General features: G+C 42.4%; 1 protein-coding gene across 6 annotated transcripts in view; it reads left to right on the top strand.

The window, feature by feature from the left end:
* msi2b (musashi RNA-binding protein 2b) overlaps positions 1-24,786 on the top strand; it is a 244,153-nt gene that overhangs the window by 129,146 nt on the left and 90,221 nt on the right. For all 6 annotated transcript variants that reach the window (XM_053332283.1, XM_053332282.1, XM_053332280.1 and 3 more), the window contains exon 7: positions 11,797-11,845. In XM_053332283.1, the coding sequence (XP_053188258.1) occupies positions 11,797-11,845 (49 nt within the window). The remainder of the gene's footprint in view (positions 1-11,796; positions 11,846-24,786) is intronic.

Here is a 24,786-nt window from a genome sequence, read left to right as displayed (position 1 = left end):
TGGATGAGTGAGCAGTGAACTGGCTGAAAACTTTCTAAGACAGTTTTTCTGTGAATTACTGAGGCATGTCTACTGACTCCCCCACAACGCTTATTTTCTGCACATTGATTCTGACTAGAGCTAAAAGTTGGAAAGCCTCTAAATACTGAGTAAGCCATTCCCCGAGCAAGCAGGTAATTAAACAAACATTTGATTCCATGTAGAAGCCGTTTATGATCGATGTTTTATGGAGCTGCTTTGCGCCTCAGAATAACTGGGATATGTATCTAAGGGGGTTCATGAAGAGGATTGGTGGCACCTTCATGTGTCAGTCAGCAGATATTACTGTTAAACTTTAACTGCTCCTGCAATCAAAATCTAGAAAGCATCATTAAAGACTAGAAAACTGAACCGTTAAAGAAGATGTTGACTGTCGGAATATTTTAATTCCAAATAAGCACATTAAATATTAACCGGATTATAAAAGGCATATGGGAATTATTGGAAATTAATGACCTCATTCTATATTAGTGTTTTCACACAGTCTCCCCAAACATTTTATAGTATCTTCTGACCTTTTTCTGCCCTCCAGTCATTGCTGCTACCAGCTATATTTACATTAACATGGAGGAGTGAAGAAGGGGCAATTTTTGTTAAATGTGTTTCTTCTGTGTGTGTGTGTGTGTGTGTGTGTGTGTGTGTGTGTGTGTACTAGAAGAGAAATCTGATTGGCTTTGCAGGAGGAAGGACATCATTTTAAATAAGTCTTCAATGTTAAACTGTTTGCTCTAGGGCTTAGGGATTGCTCACCTCTCCAAATACTATTTTAGCTTGAAAGCACAATATTTCCCAGCCTGTGCTTTCACATGGGAGAATGAGGGAGGGCCCTGGTGCAGTAGTTTCATGGAGGTGGCTCGCAGGCATACTCCATTCTGACAGAATGAGGAGGCACTCTGCAAGAGTGTGTGGCGGAGAGGAAAGGGGCCCTATTAATAAAATGACTCCATAATGGGTAGTTCCCTGCAGCTTGGCAAAGGAAGACAAGCGGATTGATGGACGAGGCCAAGGCCTACTTCCTCAAGCATACTGAGCTCAACTGTGTGGACATGCCTCTGTGAGGCCAAACACAAGGCTAGGCCCCACAACATTCTATAGCCCCATTCATATAGGAAGGAAGACCTTTATGAATGATTTCCTGTTTTATTTAAAAGGGTCAAAGTGACAGTTTTAAACGAGCAATACATCACCTCTAAGACTTGTCTCAAATCTATCCTGAGCATAGACTGCAAAAAAAAATATATATATATGTGGCCACCCATTAGTTTGTGAACTCCCATTTTGAAGCATTGAGTTTGGCATTTTGATCGTCTGCATATTGAATTTTTGGAGCCTGAAGAAACCACACTGGGGGGGCGGGGGCAGAAAAATGTATCTATATTTGTATTAGAATATAAAAGTGGAAATTGGTGTAATACTGTTTTTGCTTTTATTACACTGCTAATTATAGGATATTTTATGCATAATAGGTACGCACTGGATATACTGAACAGCCATCTCTTTAGAGGGCCTTTTAGTACAACCAAATGCTTAATAAGGCTTTTTTAGGCAACCAAAATTAATTAACAATTAACTTATTTTGCAACCAGTGGAGTCGCCCCCTGCTGGTCATTACTAAGAATGCTGGTTTAAGACAATTATGCATTGGCTTTACCTTTTGGACCCAGAGCTTGGTCTTGAGCAAACTTTTTGATATGAAAGATAAAACCTTTTTTTAAATGCTACCATATACACACAGATGGCAGGATGGAGACAAAATCAGCCTTAATTGAAATCTTACGTCAAAGTAAGAAAAATGTAAGGTAAACTATACTCCCTGGATGATAGCAATGCAATTATATAAGATATAATTGGTATTACTTCAGAGTGAAGCAGCCATAAAATAGTATTTACTAGAAATATGGTTTGTTTAGAGGAAAAGTGTGTCTAAATAGGATTCATTTTCAAACTGTGTTTTTGTTCCGAGGATGACTTAGGCAGGCGTAGAGATGAGCTAATAAAATATTGTCTTGCCACAACAGTGTTACGGTCTGCCCTAACAATATAGCAGTCTCCTGAAGGCATCACTCCATCATCCTTTCATTACATTTCTTTGTAACAGTACATTGATTAGAGTGGCCTCAGCATGACTGCCTTTTTAATTGTGTATTTGCTGATCTCTTAGCTGCACAGAGCGGTGTGGTAGGATCTGTTCTAACCATTTCAACAATGCTCAGAGGCATTCTTTGACACACAAAGTTCATTGTTAGAATATACATCAGTTTGTATCACCATAGCGACCTCCTTGGATGCTGAGCAGGGGACCTCATAAATATGTAATCCTGACAGATTTGAGGAATTGTCTTCCTCAAGTGTTTCTCTCAAGCCATTTTGTTAATGTCAACATGAAGGAAAGTTACTGGAATAAGTGTTGACATTCAGCCCATGGTGTATATCATTAATAATTACGTACACAAGAATTTCTGTCAGATGGCTGCTGAAAAACACCACAATCACGTTTTTCTGTTGTTCTCATTTTTTGGTAATTAGGTATAAAAAATAGATGAATTGTGTACTTTACCCAGTAAGCTCATTCTCAATAGCTTCATTCATAGCAAATCAGATACAATACACTGTACCAGAGGTCTTCAAGTTGTGAGGCTACCTCTCCAGGGTGGTGCACGGAAGTTGAAGGGGTTGCATTAGAAGCAGTGTCAGACTTTGACGTGTGTGATTTTCAGTCATTCCTAAAATATGTTTGTACTACAATATGAATTTCTCTAAGACCCATAATCCTGCACATGCGCAGTGGCATCTTCCGTAGTAGTAGGCGCTCCCCTTAGAGTCACAATCATATCGCTTTTATTACTCTTTGGAGCTCTTTCTAAACAAGTTGCAGTAATCACACTCTTTGGGGGTGAAGACACATGTCAGCCAGTGCAACGGTGTACCTCATTGATGTGGTTTTAATAGTTTTTGGACAACAACAGAGGTTTTAAGGCACAGAAGAACACGATAAGTCAGGCTTTGCACACACACAAACACAAACACACACACACACACACACAATGCATGTAGGATCAGTTCATTGTTAGTGTGGCTCTGGACATGAGATTTGTTGACAATAAGAAAAATATTGAAACTCGCCTGCCATATCCTTTAAACGTTGCATTGCTTGGGGCGTTCTTGTGTTCGAGTAGTAACTGTAATCCTGGTTTCAGTTCTGCTGGGGACCTTTGTTACAAATTTCTCCCTCCTGTCTTCTTTTTCTCTGTATTATTTCAACAGTCAAAAAAAGAAATGCCCATTAGGTAATAGTTACAAACCAGTTGAGGAATCATGTTTTGCTAAAAGAAAGTTGAAGCGAACATATTTATTGGAAGAAAAAGGAGGGAGAATGGGATAGACAGGGCAGAAGGCAGATAAGCGCATCTTCACTCTACATCACTGTGCTTTTCATTGTGTGTATGTGTGTGTGTGTGTGTATAAGTTCACATCTAGCCATGCATTTTTATCACTTCTGGTGAGGGCTGCCATTCATCCATTATAATAGTGAATATTCCTTGTGGGAAGGAAAGAGGTTGTGTTCCACATTAAACATAGCTGGTTTGGCCACCGCTGTAGAACTGAAAAAAAAAAAAAAAATCCTAGCCCGTCCATCTAGGCTCGCGCATAAGAGCAGTGTCCCTTTTGCCCCTCTGTGTAATTGCAAGAGCTTATAGGGAGCTAAAATTTTGCCCTCTGCTCCTCGTTAAACCACCACTTGTAAAAGCGCTCAAGCGTGGTTGCAGCACATTGCAGCTCAACGTTCCCAGACAATGATATAGATTTCCTCTACAAAAGAACAATTGAAAGGGTTGTCACAAATTTGTCCATTGTCACTGGGTCGCTATCATTTCTCTGTTAATTGCCATCAGTGTAATAGAATATTAGATGCTCCACACTGCAAAGGGAGTGTTGATGAAGGGGCAGTGCCAGCTGAGCTTTCTCCTTGACCGTGAACCTTATCTGTCATAATGGTAATGATAATAATAATGCGATACGTCATTGATCCCTGTAGGGTTTTTATGTAGTTTTCATCCTCTTTTACCCCCTCCAGAGTGAGGAGGGGGTTCAGCAAGGCGCAGGTTCAGCTTACAGACCACTGCTCCTGGAGAAGGAGGGTTTTCAGACACTTCTTCAGAGACACTTAAAGAATACGGATGCTTGCCAACAAGGAGGCTTAAAACTGGGTCCTCTAGTTTAACAGTGGTCTCTCTACTCAATATGTGATTTTACTCTAGAGTGCATCCTGGACAGAAGTGAGTGTTATTAAATGAATTCATCAAGAATCTTAAGGTTGTGCCAATTTATGGTCATATTTATCTGATGCCACGGCTAATAGTGAGGGGATTATTTTTGCCATCTATAGACCTCGTTTTTGTTTTTTTGGGGTTTTTTTTAATAAATCAGTCTGATCCACAAGTAATTTTGTAAATGTGTGTAACATGTAATAAGTGGAGTGATTTTGTTGAAAAAGTACCACTTGTCTTTAACTTTTTTGGCCCCATATTAAATGCAGTCCTCTCTGCTGTCTGATGCACATCTCTCCAGTCTGAACTGGTCCTGCTGAAGCGGGTAGTTTGGCATTAGCATGAGCTGAAGCGGGTAGTTTGGCATTAGCATCACCTTCCGGATAGCTAGCGAAACTGGACAGCCACTGAACAGCTTGATGGGATTTTCACAGTTACTTTATGTTGCCTGTGTCACTGAAATGTACCAACTGGTTACTCAGTCAAGGAAGTTAGCTAGCTCTCAGTGAGCACAGAAAGATGTTCTTCTCTCTTCTCATCCTCAGAAGGCATTTTGTACAAACACCCTTAGAGTTGGTCAGGATACACACCTAGTGACACAACCTGGTACTACACCAAACCCACAGTACGTACTTGAACAGGTTACTTATCCCTTAAATTGTTATTATTGATTAATGAATAACTGATGGATAATTGACATCATTATCTCATGCCAAATATGTGAGTATCTCATAACACATCACAATATTCTGATGTGTCATTGTGCGCAATTGGATGACAATAATTATACCAGAGTCAAGTAGTTGGCTTTGAAAAGGTAAACAGTTTTTTTCTACTGCAGGTATTCATACCAGGATTTGTTTAAGTTGGATTGGCCACATGTTGGCAAAAGTGGTTTGTAAGCTTTCTAAAATGATCTGCTCTTTTGTGCATCGCTTAGTGATTCCATGCAAATACCACAGACCGTGCCTTGGTGTTGGCAGTGTAATCCCAGTAATCCTTGACACCAACATTGACACCGAAATTACCTGACACGTACACATGCTGTGCAAATCTTTCCACTTATAGGTAAAAGTAAAGTTCACAGTGAGCGTACCGGTTGCAGGCGAGAAAGAAGCCGCTCTGCAGCCAATACAAGCAACACAAAGCTTCTCCGCCATGTGCCAGCACAAAAAAAAAAAAAAAAAAACTGCCCAAAGCCTCTACAAAAGCATGGGCACAAACAGTCCCAGGTCACTGTCTGTGGCTCAGGTCTACGTTCTTTTGGCATCAGATATGATCTATATCAGTGTCACCCCCAAATTGCAGGAAAGCTCCTTTGCTAGCCTTCAGCCGTGAGCTGAATGTAAATGTGCATTTGACACCTATCTAAATCGCTGTCATAATTCATTTCCAGAGCTCTTAAATCTCTCCCTGTCACCTGGCACCTCTGCTGTTTTCCTGTCCAAAAACAGAGCACATTAGCCTTTATTGATGCCTTTGTCCTTTGATACATAATTCATCATTCAGCAACCCTTTTTTTTGAATTATCATGTATTTTTCTGAGGTTGTGCAAACATATGGATTTGTTGGCGGTATTGATACAGACAAAGAGGTTGTACCTGGTGTGGAGTGAAGTGTCATGCTATATGACAGGAACAGGATAAATCTTTTTTTTTTGTCAGGGTGTTAGACCAGAGTGATATAAGGCTCCATTGTCACGTTGCTGCTTAGTTGACTGAGCACATGCCGTTTTTTTTTCACTTGAATCTCCTGCAGTAACTGCAAAGCTCACACGTTCTCAGGTTTTCATCAAATTGTCACCCCTGAATAAGGGACCATATGGCTCATGGTCGAAGCACATAGGAGGTAAAAAGTGTTGAGGTTTATGCAGTATCACAGGGTTCGTCTGAGTCATCAGAGGGCTGCCACAAAGCTCCATTACTTTCAAGTAGTTGCACAAACAACATTGTACATGCCGTTATTCTTTGGTGAAATTCAATTGTATAGAATAAAAAATATGGTGACCTCGTCGCAACTGTGTTACTGCAAGTGTTTTACTTGAAATGTTGCTCTTTAAGTGAGCTACAAAACGTCCAAATTGAGCTAACATAAGTTTTGTTTCCCCCAGTCACAGGCAGGTGATGAAATTTTCTCAAGTAAAATAAATACTAAGTTAACTGTCCAAAGCTGCTTTAACCACTACAGGACTGCTACTAACCCTCAGCACCAACTTTGGAGGCTGCAGCTAGTTGTGCTAACTCTTAGCATTAGCGTTGATAATTGCTCTACCCGACACTTAAGAGACAACACCTCATGAGCCATCCCACTCTCTAATATGGTATTTATTAGCATATTAGTTAGCCCTGCCACTCAAACTCTCTCACTCACTTCCCAACCCGCCCACTTCCACAGCTTTTACTGCCTGCCAGTGGCAGTATAAATCAGTACTACCACTAAAATTTCTACTGCTGCTTTCTCTGTTAGTACTATTAATGCTACTAATGCTAGTGTAACCTCACAGCTGCTACTACTTGTTGATCAAGTTATGTGAGGTCAGCTCTTTTCAGGCTAAACATGTAAAACTATTTGTCATATTTAATTTGATAAAAGTGTATGGATTATGTAAGTCCATATAAAAATATATTAATTATTATTATATTTTACATGATAAATGTTAGAAAATAGAGCATTAATGCACATCTAGGTTGTAAAGTTTTCTAATTCTAGCTAATAATGGGATCCAAATGAAAAAGGACACTTATGTTGAATACAGACTGTGAGTAAAAATTACATTTTTGGTAAGCCATCAATTCATATATCCTTCTCCTCCCTTTTTTGTGGATGAGGTTATTTGGTTCAGATGTGTTTACTGTAGGTTTAGTTAAAGAGCTGCCCGGCCTCCTGCCCCCCTCCCCACCTCCAGACAGCCTCCCAGCAGCCTTCTCTTTTTTAAGTGGTCATGGACTGTTCCAGTGCATATACCACAGTGAAATAGACTTTTGCTCTTTTCTTCATTGTCACAAAAGGCCAGGCACTTCGCTGGAGTTCCCATTCCCCTTTTACATAGTGATAAGACAGCCATTATCCTTTGAACCTTTCTTTTCACCGAGCCAGGAGAAAAGGAAGAGTGAAAGAGAAGGAGGAGGAGGACAGAGAAAGATTTCTTCCCTGAGGTGAGCCTGGTCTCACCTCTGTGTGGCGGGCTTTTTTGTGAGCAGTGAAGAGGTCCTTAACCTTCTATCAGATGGAGGCACACAGTTGTGTTCTGCTTGAATAACTACATTGAAAAGCCCTGAAGCACGGGAGATGGTTCTATAGACTCTGCAAGTGGCAGAGAGAGAGACAGAGTGAGAAAGAGAGAGAGAGAGAGTGAGTGAGAGAGACAGAATGAGGGAGAGAGGGGAGACTGTATTGTATGACCTGCTGGAGTGTGACCCTCACATGATGTGCACATTGTTAAAGTGCCCATCGGTGCTTCACTGTGAATCTGTGTTCTTTGTTGTATGGGTCTCGCTGACAGGATGGTCCTCCTCTAATAATGTCACAACAACACAGTTCACACATTTATATAATACATACACTTCCTTTAATAGAGCTCAGTTCATTTTACAAAGTAGCAGTGTTTCTACCCTCAGGCTATAAGTGGCTTTACAGCAGCAGAACCATCGATATTACTAATATTTGAATGTGGTGTTGCACTATATGTGAGGCTCATGGTGCTTGATGGCTGATAATACTGTGCAAGTAAACACTCAGGCTCACTTGTCTATTGTCATAGCAACAACAGATTAAGTGAATGTAGTTAGTAACAAAACAAACTTATTACCTACGAGTATAGAAGTGTGTTCATGTCATAAATAGTGTTATGTTGTGCGTTATATCTGCAGGTGCTCGTGGGTATCATTTTACATTTTGATGAGTTTCATCTCGACACTGAATCACAGAGTAGACTTCACAAAATTGTTACTAATCAATCTCTGTCAGAACAGTTGTGATTGAATCCCGAGGAGTCCCGAAGAAAACTGAATATTCTTAGCTTGGCCATTTTTTCCACACTTCTACTGATGCATGCAGCACAGACTCCTTCAGCTCTTCCAATATTATACTAGGATACTAGAAGAGGACAGAAGTCAAATGCTATAAATTTCTGTCTCCCATGTAAAGGATCACAGGCTGTCAGACACGCTTGTCAACTTAAACGTTTACCATAGTTGGTAAACATGTCATTCCGTCTTTGCTCAGCAGTGGAGCTTTTGCACTGTCAAATGCGGATATATGACAAACTGTTTCTGGTATTATGAGCACAAATCCAGCAAAAAAAAATGAAGAAAATGGAGTCTCAGATCAAAGTTTAATTTAAGTTTTTTAAGTTACATTTAATTCCAGGACAGTGTAATGACCTAATGTAACAATGGAGTTACTGTACAGCAGAAAAACTAATCCAGAAGTTTCTCTTTTGCTCCTTAAATTCTTGCAATTACATCATAACCCTCTACACTATTAATCTCACTTCCTCTCACTTTAACATGGTCTTTATTAGATCACCTGGGCGAGACAAAGAGGTTAGGTCATGTGACATTACTAACCGTTATTGCTCGGCAACCGTTTATTTGTACAATACTTTCATATGTTGTCACACCGTACAGTCAGCAGATAGATACCTGTTTAGTGTTTTCCGGAGACGCAGCAGAACTTCAGTGTTTTGCTGCAAACTTTTTTTGTTTGTTGTGTCAACATAGAGAGCAGTCAGTTAGTGGTGCAAGCCTCAAAAGTTGAAAGCTGCACTACCACAGTTGTAACACTGGTGAATTAATCTCCATATTTAACAATTCATTTCTAACATGCCTTCAGAATTTTACATTATTTAGTTTTTGAAACATCGCATTTTCTACATTTCTTTTAGATTTTTTAACATCATGGACTATTTGTCTTATTTTTACTACTTTTCCCACTTTCAGTTAGTAGTGCCTGAGGACTCAGGTTAGCTTTGCTGATCAAGTTTCCAAGATGATGATTTTTAATCGTGGTAATTAATGGATGGTGTAAGTTACTCTCGCTGTACTCTCCGCAACACATGACCATAGCATCCTTTTTGGATGTCTATCTTTTTGTTTTCCTCTGCCAAACCTGTTTCTGCGCTACTAATTTACAACACTACTGTATAAACGCTGCAGCTACCACTCAGTATAGGATTTTATAAGCCCCGCCTCTACACCAGCATCCACCTGTAAGCACAAGGGGTGTACTTTTGACTTGTCAACTGAACCGTCTGGAAGTGTTTTAAAGTTAAACAAGCTGTTCAAAAGTCCAGTAGCTCTCTTACTTTCCATCAGCGCGGTAGGTTTACTGCAGGAGGCCACTTCAAAGCATAGCGCTACAGCTAGAGGAGCCGTCTACGGGTCAGTAGAAGGGACAAAAAGGCTTGCAAAATTAAAATGTGATTAAAAAAAAATGTATGGATTGCATTAATCTAATCGCGATTAACGCATTAACGCCAACAGCCCTAGTTTGAACTAATCATCTTGTAATGAATCACTTGAGTTCTACTTTCTAAATATATAATTATCATATGCAGTATGCAGCACTGTAAAAGGTTTCCCCATATAGATATTTTATAGATGGATCATTTTGGTATTTATGGAAATAACAGCCATAAATACAAAAATTAGATACAATCACAAATACTAAAAAGTAAATTATAAAGAGTAGAAAAAAATTCTAATATATAAATATAAATTAAATAAAGTATCCAATTATCAAAAATTATAATAGTATAAATAGTAAATTGCACAAATCCTGTATCACATAAATACACAAGTAGAACAAAATATAAACTGTGTTATAATTTGGTAGTGTGACTCATTTTACATTTTGCATCATTAGGCTTCCATAGCTGCTCCTCCTACTTCAGTCTCTCAATGTAGACCTGGAGTAAACCTGCTCCTGCTCCTCTCCTCCTCTCATACTTCTGACTGAGATCTTCTCAGCAGGTAGAAGCTGTAACAAGGTTAATGATCCACATGTGACATTATAAAAGAAGACATGACGTGCAAATGAGTGATAGAAACCGATCGTCTTTTTTTTTTTTTTTTTTTGGTGCGCCCCTTAATTATAGCTTCACGAGACAAAATTCACTTGGACGAGAAATATCGTCACGTTTTCGTCTCGCAATATCTCTAACCCTAACCCTAACCCTAGTAAGCACTGATCCTCAGCACATGCTGCACCTACTTCTGGTACTTTTGCAGAAGGTGACAAATAGGCACTCAATATAAGCTGTACATCCACTGCGCTGTGTAATAATGGGTGGCTGAAATTCATTAAAATTACATATGCTAGGTACATGGGTTGCTTCAACTCGTGTCAGCTATATTTGGAAATATTTTGGGGAGGTAAAAATAAAGTGCCTGAGAGCCTCATGTGGCCTGTGAGCCGTGCAGTGAGTAACCGGGCTCTGCAAGCTGTGCCAACGTCTTGTGTGCCAAATGTGTGGCAAGAGGGTGGCATGAGCAGTGTGCCAGCGCTAGTCTGCCTGGCTGCCAGGCACTTCTCTTTATCCAATCAGACAGTTCGGCTTGAGTGAGACCCCTATTCTTGTCTCTTCCCATCTCCTCCCGAAGCTTTGTCACCCTCCCATGAAAAACACAGACCCATGCTTGTGCGCACATCTTTTTTCCCCTGCACGGCATCAAGCCTCCTCGGTACACCGTTACACTTACCTAGAGACCATAACCAGGGAACGACTGGTGCAGAGTGCCCCCCCTCCTCCTCTTTTGTTTCTGTCTGCCGCTTCTTTATTTTTATTTATTCCCCTCCCAAGACAAAATCGCAGGCTAAATGAGCATGTCTCACTCTGTTTTTTAAGCATTTCTTCAGAGTTATAGGAAGCAGAGGGCGTCTGGAGATCTGTTTTTCAGAGATGTGTGAAGGAAAAATGCTGTCTGTCTGTGTGTGGCTTTATTGGACATGATGAGGGATGATATTATGGTGGATGCTGCTGCCGCTGCGGCTGCAAGATGAGGAAGGATCCCATTTGTCTCGCACTCGCTTAGTGTAATGTGTCTATCTGTCACTCTCCCCAAGACCGGACACTGGTGTTCATCAAAATAAACATATTGTCCGCACAGTTCTCCATTTTCCTCACCGCTTGTCATTATTGTTAATTTCCTCACCTGCTGCCACTTTCTTCACTCGTATCTTTTGCCACATGTAATCCAGACAATAAGTAAAGCCACTGAGATCGCTCAAATTCCTATATCATCAAAATTAAGAGCGACTGAGAGAAAAGGGAAATGGTAACCCGACGATAATCCTGTGACAGCAGAATGATTATGTTGGAGAGAGGTGCTTAGAAAGAAATAAGTGTAAAAAGGAGCGAGAATATATATTCTAAGAGTAATTACAGTGAGTAGAATGAGATGTGATTCAATGGGGAGAAGGTGACGTGAGGCACTTGGCAAAAAGATTAGACTTGAGCTAATGTCAGTACTTCTCTTCTGTCTTCCAGGTTGATGATGCCATGCTTATGTTTGATAAGACAACTAACAGACATAGAGGTAAGTGCACAGCTTCTGCTCTCCTTTTCCTTTCCACTTTTTTATCATTTTTTTTTCTTTGCTCTTTCTTTCTGAAAGGTGAGAAAATAGTTATTTTATGTCCTTTCCCCATGAGATAACACAGAACAGTTCCATTTCACATGATATTAGGTGTACCATCTGTTCAACAATGGGAGCGTGTCAAAGTAATCAATAAGCTGGTTCGGTGTTTAGAATGTTTGAGCATTAGATTGTGTGTGTGTGTGTGTGTGTCTGTCTGTGATGACGCTGGTGTGAGTGTTTCAGAGAGGTGCTTAAAGGGTGTAAAGATTGTGAGATGGTGGGTGCTGTGCAGTCAGATAACAGCATCAGATAAGGCCCAGGAGAAGCACTGACTTTATCGCTCTCTCTCATCAGCTCCTTATCTTAGATGAGGGGACGTTTCTCTCTCAAGCAGAGGACTTTCCAAAGACAGGTTCCCTCCCTGTGCCACAATGCAGCGTTGTGTATTTAAGCCAAACAGCAGGCTCACAGGCCCGATTTAACCACCGGCAAGCACTTATAAGGCCGGCATTTATCCAGAGCCCCGTTCGATAGCTGTTACTGCCTATGAACCCTCACATAGTATATTTTAAAGGAACTTTTAAGAGACGGAGTGTCCCCGGCTGTGTATGTGCGTATGTATCATGGTGTGCGTGAGCAGTCGACAGGCACTGACAGGTATTTCCACAAGAAAAAGGAGCAGGCACTCCTCTGTTTGTCACACCAGTCAGCTCACTTGTAGGCAGCGCTGGCATCGCACCCTCTCACTGTACCAGGGCCGAGCGCTGTTTTGCCATATAGATGTAAACATTTGTTTGCAGTGAGCGACTCATCCTCTCAACCTGGATAAATGTTTAAGTGAGCTGGCTGGAAAGCTGTATCGTTTTTTGTCATGTCTGCATTGTTCTCGCTCTCACTCTCTCTCTCTCTGTCTCTCTCTCTTTCCTTTTCTACTGTATCTGTGTGTAAGTGTGTGCACTCTCCTTGTGTGTGTATGTGTGTGTACGTCTGTGTACGTGGTGCAGACGAACTCTTTGAGTCTGGTAAACAGTTTCTAAGTGTGGAACATGTGAACTATAGTGGAAGTGATCTATGGCTTTGAGGGGATTTTGATCTGTAGTGACAGAACCCAGTGTGAGGTCTGCTTTGAGACGAAGGCTTTTTCTCTCTTTTCTCTCTCTCTCTCTCTCTCTCTCTCTCTCTCTCTCTCTCTCTCTCTCTCTCTCTCTCTCTCTCTCTCTCTCTCTCTCTCTCTCTCTCTCTCTCTCTCTCTCTCTCTATCTCCCCTGTCTGCTGCACCGCCAGCCCTCTGTGAAAGAGGATGGGCGCCACGCTCGAGGAGTGTGTTAGGCGATTTGCCTTTGGGCAGCAAAATGCCCTTCAAATGAAGACAATGATGGAGAAACATCCTCCTTGGCAATTTTTCTGATGACATCAGGCATATTTATATTGAGTATGACAGGAGGCAGGTGCAGTTAGTTCTGCCGTTGCCATTTCCTCCAACTAGCATTTTGATATCGTGTTCCAGTGGGAATTCGAAACCGTCGATCTTTGCTATTTTTTTGTCCTAAAAACACAACAGGTCTCCGAGATGAAGCGCATAGAATATTACAAACCCATAAGAAAATTTGAATAATTCATCCGAGTCATTGGTGCGGTTGTGTAATATTAATGGCTCAGCTGCCCCATGACCACACAGGAAAGGACATTGAATATATTATCAGTGAAACCAGTTCCTGGGCCTACAGATCCAGTGATGGGCATCTGGCCGTCTGCGGTCCAAATCAATTCCCCACCTGTGTGTATTTTTATCTCACAGATTGATTCATGAAAAAGTAATTCCCGAATTGGCTTCAGTGCCGCAATAGGAAAAAAAAAAAAGAGACACATTTTTTATTTAACAAATGCTATACAATGCAATTCTTCTAAAACCACAGCACACAAGTTCACCGACTGCCTGTAATGCTTTACAAACTGTCAGCATGCTGTCATAGATGCAACACAGACACACCAGCATCGCTCTCATTACAACCACATTTGAAATTGGCTCTGACCTAAAGCCAAAAGCACAACAGCATCCTAAACTTCCCAGAGTCTATTCTAAAAAATTTTGCTGTAACGGAACACAAAGGAGAAAATGTCCTTGCTGCCAGGAAGCACGTTTCTATTTAGTCGAGCATTTGTGAGACGATAAAAAAACAATACTTTCTTCTTTCAACAAGAAAATTAAATACAGTGCTGATATTACAGGATATTATAGAGATGTGCGTGAGGTAAAAATGACTCCATAAAACAAAGAAGTGAGTGACGGAGGTGTAAATTACAGCAGCTGATCCCGTTTGGCCTGCTGTTGCTCACGCTGACTTCACATCACCTCATTTGAATGTTATTTGCCTTTTTTTCATATTTTTCCTCCATTACGTTTTTTTTTTTCACCCCCTTAACATTGAGTCTATATTGCATATTACTATAATGCATTATATTTTATTTGGAAGAGTCGATCGTGTATGAGATGCATGATCAACACTTGATTGAAAGTGTGTTTTTCTTTGGGGCTGTGGTGAATTGGTTAGAGGACAAACGTCACACTCCACTAGTAGCAGCATTGTCCTTCAGACGGTCCCTGTGAGGCTGGCGAAACGACAGCCAGAGGAGACATTCTCTACCCTTCTCGTTTTCTCTGTACTTCTTTTTTTTTTTTTTAACTCTCTTTCACTCTCTATCTCTCCCAGTCATTCAGTCTTATTCTTTCTTCCTTTTCTTTTACACAGTCTGCACTATTTTTGTCCCGCACCGTCTCCCCACCCTGCCTGTCTTCGGCCGTCTCTCCATTTCTCTCGTCTTTCTCTCTCTGTCTCTCCTGCTAGAGGACACTCGCTGTAAGCAAAGCTCCCCACAAAGGCACATGCTGCACACCATCTCCTTGGCATTTAAAGGAGTAGAATACAGCCAATTGTGTTGGAAATTGAACTCTCCAAAGCCTCCCTTCCCGCTGCAGCAGTTCATTGTGGGTGACTTCAGTGTCTTTGGTGAGCAGCTTGGGCTGTCCAGAGGTTGATGCCAGAGGGCGCCTATTGTTCCATGTTCTGCTGCAGTATCTCCACCACCCCGCCCCCCTTCAACCTTCCCTTTTTCTCCTGACACTCATTTTGTGGCAGGAAAAGAGGAGATCAGGAATGTGTACATTTTGTAATCACACACTTGACAATAATGGTGTGTTCAGCAGCGCAGGAGCTCCAGGTTGCTGTGTGTGTGTGTGTGTGTGTGTGTGTGCGTGTGCGTGTGCGTGTGCGTGTGTGTGCGTGCTCCAGAACACAAGTCGAGGCCACAGGCAAAGCAGTCACGGACTTACACATAGCACTCGTCACTCCCCACATCCCTGGATGTGACTTCACGTGCCACCTCTGGATGACAGGACGAGCTGTATGGATTAGCCCTGAGTCACAATCATTCCGCCATTGGTTGCCTACTCATATCCTACAGGCTGACATGTGATCTATGATCTAAAATGTGATTTCACTGTCAAACACAATCGGCGGTGCCAAGGAGAGTGTTGCCTCGGTGAGAAAAATGACATCTTTTAGAGGAAGGGATGGAAAGTGTGATGAAAGAGTGGCAACCGTCCACCAAAGCATTGGGATTTAATAGGTGAGCAAAAAGGGACAGTAGATGATAGATGAATACTTTGTCCTGCTGTTCATAAGAATCCTTTATTAAGTGCATCCCCGCCGCACTGTAATTAGCCATCCTTCTCCACTACATTACCACTCTTTTCATCAACACATCTCTCTGTAGAATAATTCCACACACATAATCCACACAGGACATTTTCAAGGGGAAACACAGATATAGCACAGCTACACACTTCCTCCTGATTATTATTAACATCACGAGCTGCCTCTCATCATCACCGCTAATCCACTCCAATCCGAACAAGATAAGTATATACAATGCAAATTAGCGTCTCAATCCCAATGCTAAATTATTCTCTTACAATTATAAACAGCTGATTAATTGGGTCAAAACTGCAACCGCTACAGTGATTGTTTGATTCATGCACTGCAAAATCTGCACGGCTGAAGACAGGTGTGAACCCCGTAGTTTTCATCAAGTTTTTTTGAGAGTTCTTAGATTATTACTACAAGTAAAAACATGAAGGTGGCAGCTATATCTATTTTGGGTGATGCACACGTTCTCTCTCACCTTTTTAATTACGCCATTAAGAAAGATGATGAAATCCCAGTGTAACTTTCTTTCATATTGTTTTACAATAGTTTGTAACCAGACAGCAGCCATTAGTGTAGCTATATAATGACTGTGTGACTGATTGTAAGCCAAATTCCTTCTTTACTTGAATGATGCAAGTAATAGTAATGTGCAACAGAGTTGGGGACTGGGATAAAGAAATGGAGGCTGAATTGTTTTAGTCACAAGGCTGCTTTGTACGAGGGAGCCACTGTGCAAGGCTCACATTAGAAGCCACGTTCCTGGAGAAGAAGGGGATTCTTGGTTTTTGTGTGAGGACGGGGCCAAGGCTGTGTGAATTTGTGTATAGCCCTTTTTTTTTTTTTTTTTTTTTCTACGGGCTTAAAGGGCTGGTTTTCTTCTTGGCAGAGGAACAGAAGACTGCATTGTGTGTGTCTGTAATCTCTTTACCTGGATTGGCAGCAAAGCTAGCAAGTGCAGCTCCCAGTGTAGAATTGGCACTGCAGAGTCAATGTCACACTGAGCGAGCTGCCTTCCAAATACACACCAAAAAACCGGTTGTGTCTCTGTGAAACTGTGCATGGATGTGCAGTTGTTCTTTTTTTTTTTTTGTATTTGTGTGTCTTGGTGCATAGGTGAATTTCACAGTCTCTGCGTAAGCAAAGCAGACAGTACATCCAAACCTATGAATCTGCCACACAGTCCAACTTTCTAACAATATTAAGTTAATATTTAGTGTTTGTGGTGTTTTGTATGTAGAGTCAGCCCCCCCACCACCACCACCACCACCACCACAAATTCAAAACTATGCTCTAGAAGAAGTCTTTGCCCCATGATACACAAGCTCAAACAGTAACAAAGACTTGAGTGGTATTAGGTGTCATTATACACCAACTATTTGACATAAATTCGCCACTCTCGCCTCAGTGGGTGAGAAGAAAAAAATAATTGGCCTCATTATCTTTCATCTCTTTGGCATATTACATTCATTATTTTATACAAAGACTGCCAGTATGAGTCCTGTAACCTGGGAAGCAGAGCTGCGCCTCCACAGGTTAACTGTTGCTCCCTGAAAAGCCCCGGTGTTTGACGTCACCACAATGCCTCATCAGCCACCGGTGCTAGGGATTGAACATGGCCGACTGAGCAGAGGATGTCTGTCTGCAAAGTGATTGCTGGCTCATTGACTGAGTAGGAGAGGAGGAGGAAAAGAGAGGGGAGTTGGGGGGGGAAAGGGAACAAGTACAGTTAGAGAAATAATGGGAAGAAGGAGAAAAAAAGAAGAAGAGGACGGAAAGAAAGGAGAGCGAGAACAAGAAAAGTAGAATGAAGGCATTGGTTAGGGGAGGGGGAAAAAAGAAGGAAATAAAGAAAAAGGAGAGTGCCTCAGTGGGAAGCCTCCCCCTGCTGGCTCCTCTGGCTGGAAGCTGCTGCCGATGGCTTCAAAAGAGCGCCAGGCAGTCTAGGCCTCCGCTTCTAGCAATTAGAGATCACTCCAGCGGATGCCTCCTGGCCAGCCTGAAAATCCCTCAAAAATACCCTCTGATTACTACTGTAGGACACAGGCTGTTTACCAAATGGATCTAGCCCTGGTGAAAGTGAGGTTTGATAATGCCTCCTTTTGTTCAGGCAAGAGAGGGAGCAGGGTCATTTGAGTTTTAAAGATGGCGAGACTACAGAGATGAATTTCCTTCCAGAAGAAAAAAGTTAACCAATTCTTTAATTTAGCAGCCAAATAGCTCGGCAAGCAAATGGCCAGCGCTGTTATTATCACACAGTATAAAACCTATTTGGACAGAACTCAAATACAGTATCTCTCCAGCAGCTCTTTTTCAAGGGCCTGGTCCTCTTTGATTGTGAATATCCTCCACTGCCAATCCCTTTTTAAACAATTGAATCCCCCGTCGGTTCCTTGGGAGTTGTAGTGTTTACAGATTGGCGCTCCTCTGGTGTTCTGTGAGCACTGTATAGCTTCACTGATGCAGAGTGAAACAATCAACCGCCGCGGCTGACTTAACTGATAGACGCAGACATTCGCATAGAGTCGAATCAGATATACCCCGCACTTCTCCCTCGTATTTTGCCTCAGCCCTTTCCGACATTAGCCGACGGATCCCTCGTCGTATTCTCTCTCACCTTGACAGACCTGATATTAGCGATTAGTGTGAATGTCATTTAAATGGCAGAGCTAATCATACACTCTGGGTCTACCTCCACCTGAGGGCCCCTCGCCTTGGCCTAATCACAGTGACAAAGGAAATGATGTGTTTAGCCACTCTTAATAACTGCTCCAGCTCATCAGCTCCTACAACAAGAGCCGGCTCTGTGGTCGACCCGTGCCTCACCGTGGGGGAGGCGTGGCGCGAAAGCTGGGGGGGGGCCCGGCCTTTGCCCTCGCTTCCTCCTCTTTGGGGCGTTTTGTTGTGATCCGGCATCCTGACACAGGGCGACCCGACAGGCTGACCTCAAAATCAACACCTACATTACAGCTGCTCCTGCTAGTATTCTGCAATGAGCCCGATGAGACGGGCTTGACAGTTTGGTGATTAAATGGTAGAGAATGCTCCTCTCCTTGTCACCTGTCTTTTTTTTTTTTTTTTCTTTTCCCCTCGTCCATTACTGACATCTGCCCGACTATCAATGTTGCTGCAGTCGTTTGTGTGTGTGTGTGTTTTTTTTTTCTTTTTTGGCTCTAGTATGCCTCATAGACCGGATGGGTTTGGTTTTGAATTAGATTCTGCTGTGCTGGCCCTGCATGACCACTGCAAGGGGAAGGAGGATGAAGGCAGGAGATTGTGGAAGAAAGCCTGGGGTTTTAATCTCTTCCCCATGTTTATCTCACCACCAGGAGACAAACCATGTGCCATTAAAAACATCAGCTACTCCCACTGGTTGGCTGCACGGACACACCTCTGAAGACGTTTGAAGGGCAAAATGAAAGGAACCACAAAAAAATGTGGCGAAAGGCACATTTGTGTATTATTGGAATGGTCTGATTTTTTATGCATGTGTAGAATTTTACCTGGGATATGCTGCACACGTGAACGGAAGATGAGTTTCTCGCCCACACAGCGAGCGCACGCTGCATATTTGCAGCGTATATTCCCTCCTTTTAAAGCGGAGAAGAATTTATTTGAACAAAAATAAGCAAACGTTTTTTTGGCCTCAGCTGCCACAGGGAATCAGTCTCTTCAGGAAATGAAAATGCCAGCTTGGAATTGTCATCATATTGAGAGTTAACCAACCTTTGACCTTGTAATACCCCCACAGCTTCTCTATTTGTGACCTGCTGGATGCTCTTAGAAAGTGAAACCATCGGGGAGGATCTAGTGCTCACATCATCATTCTCAGAACACCTAATAGTGGATTTACCAAGGTTAAACCTCCTGTGAGATTGCAGCCACCGTGACCTGGAATACTGAGTTTACATCCACTCGCACACAAATACGGACACACACGCTCGCAGACATGAAGTATGATGCACACACGCACAAAAGCACACGGGTTTGTTTGAAATTACATTCTAGCTCACCTTAATCTGGATAATATGTAGCCATTACAAAGCGTCAAAGTCAAGAGGTTTTTGGGTTTTTTAAAAGGCACAGCGCATTGTTCATATAACTGCAGGAATATTGCTTTTTTTGTATGTAGTGTGCATGAGACTGTTACAGAGACAGACTGGAAGTGGTAGCTTCCCTCTCTGCATTGTCCCCTGTATTTACAGCCTGATTGGTGCCTACCCAGGCGTCTTACAGCTGAGCACAGCACATGAGGGAATTGGCTAAGTGTCTGGTGTGCAGTGTTAGTAAAATATGTTGCCTCTTGTCTTTGTAACATTTTTTAAAACATGCTGATCGCATAGATGTCATTTCGATAGTCATCACACCCACAAATGCACTGCGGAAACATCTGCATCCTCCACAGTTTTCAGGAGTAAACCTTGTTTGGAAAGTAATTCCCAAAAATGATGAAGTAAAAGTTGTTTTCTGCTGGTGTTTTTTTTATCTTAAAAAAGTCATGTAAATTACTTATTAGGAATGTGGTTATTTTGTATTTTGTTGGTTTGAATTTTTTACTTGTCTTTTTACAGTTCAGCTTATGACATGTGTGTCAACTGCTATAGATGATGCTGCTGCTGATCTCTGATTCTTATACTTTAGGATAGGAAGTTTAAGTTGCTGTACACAGATGCCATTCAAAACCCCTCAATGGTATCTCACTGAAAAAATACACTATAATTTATATATGAAAAAACAAGGGGGTTGTTTTGTTGAAAGAAATGTCTTTGAATTTTAATATAACAGCATTCCACTCCTCACACACATATATCATTTTTTCGGGGAGAGAGCTTCAGTATAACTTCAATATAAGCTATCAAGTTCCTATAAGAGAGGACAATAGAAATCTTACTATCATGTCTCAGCACAAACTGCTTTGAAGTTGGGTTTTATTCTGTCCCTCTTAAATGTAATGGTGGTCCGAATACACCAACCCGCACTGCTGAAAATCACAATCAGCTGCTGAGCCACAGCAATCACTCCTCACAGAAAGATTGCAAGCTGAATTAGATTACATCACCTCCAGTCCAAGCATCTAATCTTAGATTAAAGGAAGAAAAAAAAAGAAAGAATAAAAGAACCATCTCTGATTTCTTTCGTACTTTTTGTTCTTGTACTGAGGGTCAAACTAAGTGTCTTATGTCATTCTAAGCATTTAACCAACATGCCAGTCACCCCCCCCCCCTCCTCCCGCCTCCACTCCATACTGGCATGCTGTCATGACGTTTGATGTTTATTTGAGCAACTTTACCATGTTGGCCCTACCTGCAGGTGATTGGCCTCCCACAACCCTGCTGCTTTACCACTTCAACAGTTGTAGGAGGCTCTTTTTTTTCTTTTTTGAAGTGGAAGAGCTTTTTTTATACAGAGGCAGCCAAAACAATCATAGCGCTGCAGGGTACATCCTGGCACAGACTGGTATGTTGCCAGACAAGATAGACTTGCTTTTGTATTTACTTTTTTTTTTTTTTTTTGAAACGTAGCAGTAAAAACGGCAATTTTGTCTGCAGTCATGAACAATAACTCATCATACTAACCAACTACTATGATATCCCCATATCTGTCCCCATATTAACCAGCAGCCTTTATGCTGCCCCCGGTATTTATTAGAACCATGAGCCTGACACGGCTGAATTGGACAATAAAGATGCATTTTTATACGGCGAGCCCTTTTACATCACGAGTGACATGAGATGTTTTTTACACCATCACACAGCTGCTGTGATGACCCGTGATGGTCAGTCCTGAGTTTTCCTGTGTGTGTGCGAGCGAGAGAGAGAGAGAGAGAGAGAGAGAGAGAGAGAGAGAGAGAGAGAGAGAGAGAGAGAGAGAGAGAGAGAGAGAGAGAGAGAGAGAGAGAGAGAGAGAGAGAGAGAGAGAGGGAGAGGGAGAGGGAGAGGGAGAGGGAGTATGTCTCCACACTGTAATAAGGGTTGCCTAGCCAAGCGTAAGTGTCAGGGTGGAGATGCCTGGCTCATTAGGTACTGTGGCAGGATAATGTATGAACACAGCTCGCGAATGTTCACACAGGTAGCGAGAGAGAGTGAGAGTGAGCAAGAGGGGAAAGAAGGGGAAGCAGCCATTGTTCTTTCTCTTCTCTCTCTTTTCTGTTTCTCCCCACTGCCTCCTCCTCCTCCTCCTCCTTCTCCTCCTCCTCTTCTTTCCTTGCTGCCAGTTTCTTCTTTGTGAATGTGTGTGTGTGTGTGTGTGTGTGCCTAGGGATATTTAGGCTCCCTGGTCACATTATGCCCTGTTTTTTGATGCGGCGCTGCCACTCCATGGGTTTCTAACATTTACTCATAAATTAATTTATTTATTGGTTTATTAAATTTAATTCATTGCGTCTTCCATGATGCTTGTTTTGCGGGTCTGTTGCTCGATTGACAGGTTGCCAGTCATGGTAAGATTCCATATCCCATCGGCGTCATGCAGCAGCACGTTGCTAATTGAGTTGAATGCGTAGCTCGTCTCTCCTCAGTGAATCCATCTGTCGCCGTCTTGTCATCAGTTTGTTCGCACTTGACAGGTTCCAAGTCGGTCTTTGTGTGTTTAACTGTGCGCTTCTGTGTAGGTGTGCTGTGTGTTTTTTTATTTATGCTGGGGAAGTATGCATTTGTGTGAGTGTGTGAGTGTGGTACGATGCCATATAAAATGGGTGGCTGCCTGGGGGCCCATTCTCTATGTTATGGGCCTTGCCTCACAGTGGAGTCCCACATTGAACAAGCCCTCAGCCAGCCACCCTCTTTATATGACATTGTCCACTACACACACACATTCATAACGCCACATCTCAGTGTACACGCAGGCACAATACATAATGATCTGCAATAAATCTAAATGTGTGAAATTATAGGGGTCATGGATGACATCTGACATCATTAGGCTCTTTTTTTTCTTCCTTTTTGGGCCAATGCAGCTTTCCCACGGCAAAAACCTCAGAGCTGTAAGAGCCCCCTCGGCATGGCAGCCCATCAATAGTTGCAAAGGAATGCGTGCGGGATGATGGTATGATTAATATGCTTTGTGCCCGGTCGCCTTTGCTTGGGTTTTGCCTCCATGGGATCGGCAATGTAATTAGAAAGGGAGGCAGAGAAAGGGTTACTATGCGTTTGTTTGTGTTTGCTCATTCATGTATGGATCACATGGTCGTGTAAATGCCTTTGGTCCCAATCTATATTGGGCTCATGCTGAAAGAGCCTTAAAAGACAGGGTGTGTGTGCGTGTGTGTGTGCGTGTGTGTGCGTGTGTGTGCGTGTGTGTGTGTGTGATGTGTTCTCTCCATTAGTACATAGATGACGTCGATACTGTAGGCTCCAGTGTGTTTTACCGCTGCGCCTTCATCACTACCTTTCATCACCGCTGCCAGCCTCTCAGCCCCCACCCCACCCCCAACCCGCTCTGTTCTCTCAAAGTTGCGTGTGTGTGCGAGAAAGATAGAAAGAGCAGCATAAAGAGAACGTGAGCGTGTGTGAGGAGGAGGAGGAGGAGGAGAAGGTGTGCGTCGCCATGTACGTTGATGGCACTTCACACAGCAGCGTGTGTCCTGGCTTTGATACAGTACGAGCACGCTGTACTGTAAGACTAGGGTGAATAAAGACAGCAAGCTGTTTGAAAGAGGAGGTTCAGCGTGCTTCTCTGTCAGCAAGCTTTGGGAGGGGATCCTGTCTAGAGAGGAGCCTTGAATATTTTGTAAGGCCCCGAGTGTTCCTCGATACCTCCAGAGGCAGCAGCGTTTCTGTCTGCGATTGTGTCTCTGTGTTTGTGTACTTGAAGCACGTGGGAACCGACTCCTTACGCACTACAAATGAGCACCTTATCATCAATCGGGTCTTTCACGCTCATGTGAACTTTATTATAACAGATACTTGCATATGCTCAGAGGGGTTTGCACACATGCATGGCGAGCGCTTATGCACACACACACACACACACAGACACACAGACACACACACGTTCAACCACACGTATACAGCCCTCCCTCCAAAACTGCCACAGGTGAGGAGCAGTTGCTTCAAAGGCAGCTGTCTTTCATCGTACTTTATCTCCATCATCTTTGCTTCGCTTTCTTGCCTCTGTCACTTCACACATTTTTTTTCTTTTTTTTTCTCTTTTGCTCATTCTCTTGTGCTTCTCCCTGTTCTCCCTCTTTGTTTCCTACCCAATCTCTTTCTCACCTTTGCCTCTCTCTCTGCTCTACGCTACCTGCCAGGGAGATTCTACTCCTAAGAGAAGTGATGGTTTTTTTTTTCTTTCTTTTTTCTTTTTGTTTTATATTCATCTCCCATTTTTGGAGAGTTCACTTTTTCTTTCTTTTTCTTATTTATTTTTATTTTTTTTGTTGAAATGCCGCCTCAAAAGGATCCATATCACAGGTTCTTCTCTGTCCACCAACCTGCACAAAAACCCACCACCACCACCACCACCACCTCCCGTCCCCTCCACCTCCTACCCCCCACCCAATCCATCAGACAGCAGCAGACAGCCTCGCCGACTCCTGCCTCATTTCTCATAAATTAGTCTTACCTCTCACACACTTTCTCTTTTGTTTCTTGCTCTTACTCATTCCATTCTCCCCATGCCCTCTACCGCCTCCCATCTCTCTCTGGTCCTCACATTTCATTTTTCTTCCTACAAATGCCACACAGCAGTCCCTTAAGAAATGTCATTTCTGTCTTCTCCTTTTGTTCTGTAATTTCTCCGTGTCCCTCCCTTTTCTCTCGGGAATTCATTTATCGTTCGCTGTTCTTCTGTCCCCAGCTCTCTGATCTCTCTGTCTCAGTCTCACTCTCTTATGTCTGTCTCTCTGTCTTTGTCTCTGACACTCTCCCGCTCCATTTCTCTCTTTATTTTTTTATTTTTTTCCCCCCCTTCTCTCTTTTTCTCCTCTCTCACACACACACACACACGCACGGTTAATTCGGCGCAATTCTGAAATGCCATATTGCTGTGAATGTTAAATGGTGTATTTTTGCCAAATTATAGTATTAATGATGACACAAAGGAAGATAAAGGAGATGGAGTACTGGAAATGTCTGCCAAAATATGTTCCATGCTTGCATAAACGTTGAAAGGTATTGTTGGCCATCTGCCTTTCAGCAGCTTTTCTTTTTTTTAGTTTCACCTCGTCTCTTTTAGTTTATGTCCATTGATGTAGAC

The sequence above is a fragment of the Scomber japonicus genome, chromosome 13, assembly GCF_027409825.1.
Source record: "Scomber japonicus isolate fScoJap1 chromosome 13, fScoJap1.pri, whole genome shotgun sequence".
In the NCBI taxonomy this organism is placed as follows: Eukaryota; Metazoa; Chordata; class Actinopteri; order Scombriformes; family Scombridae; genus Scomber; species Scomber japonicus.
The sequence above is the reverse complement of the archived record's forward strand: the minus strand, read 5'-3'. Positions and strand labels throughout refer to the sequence as shown.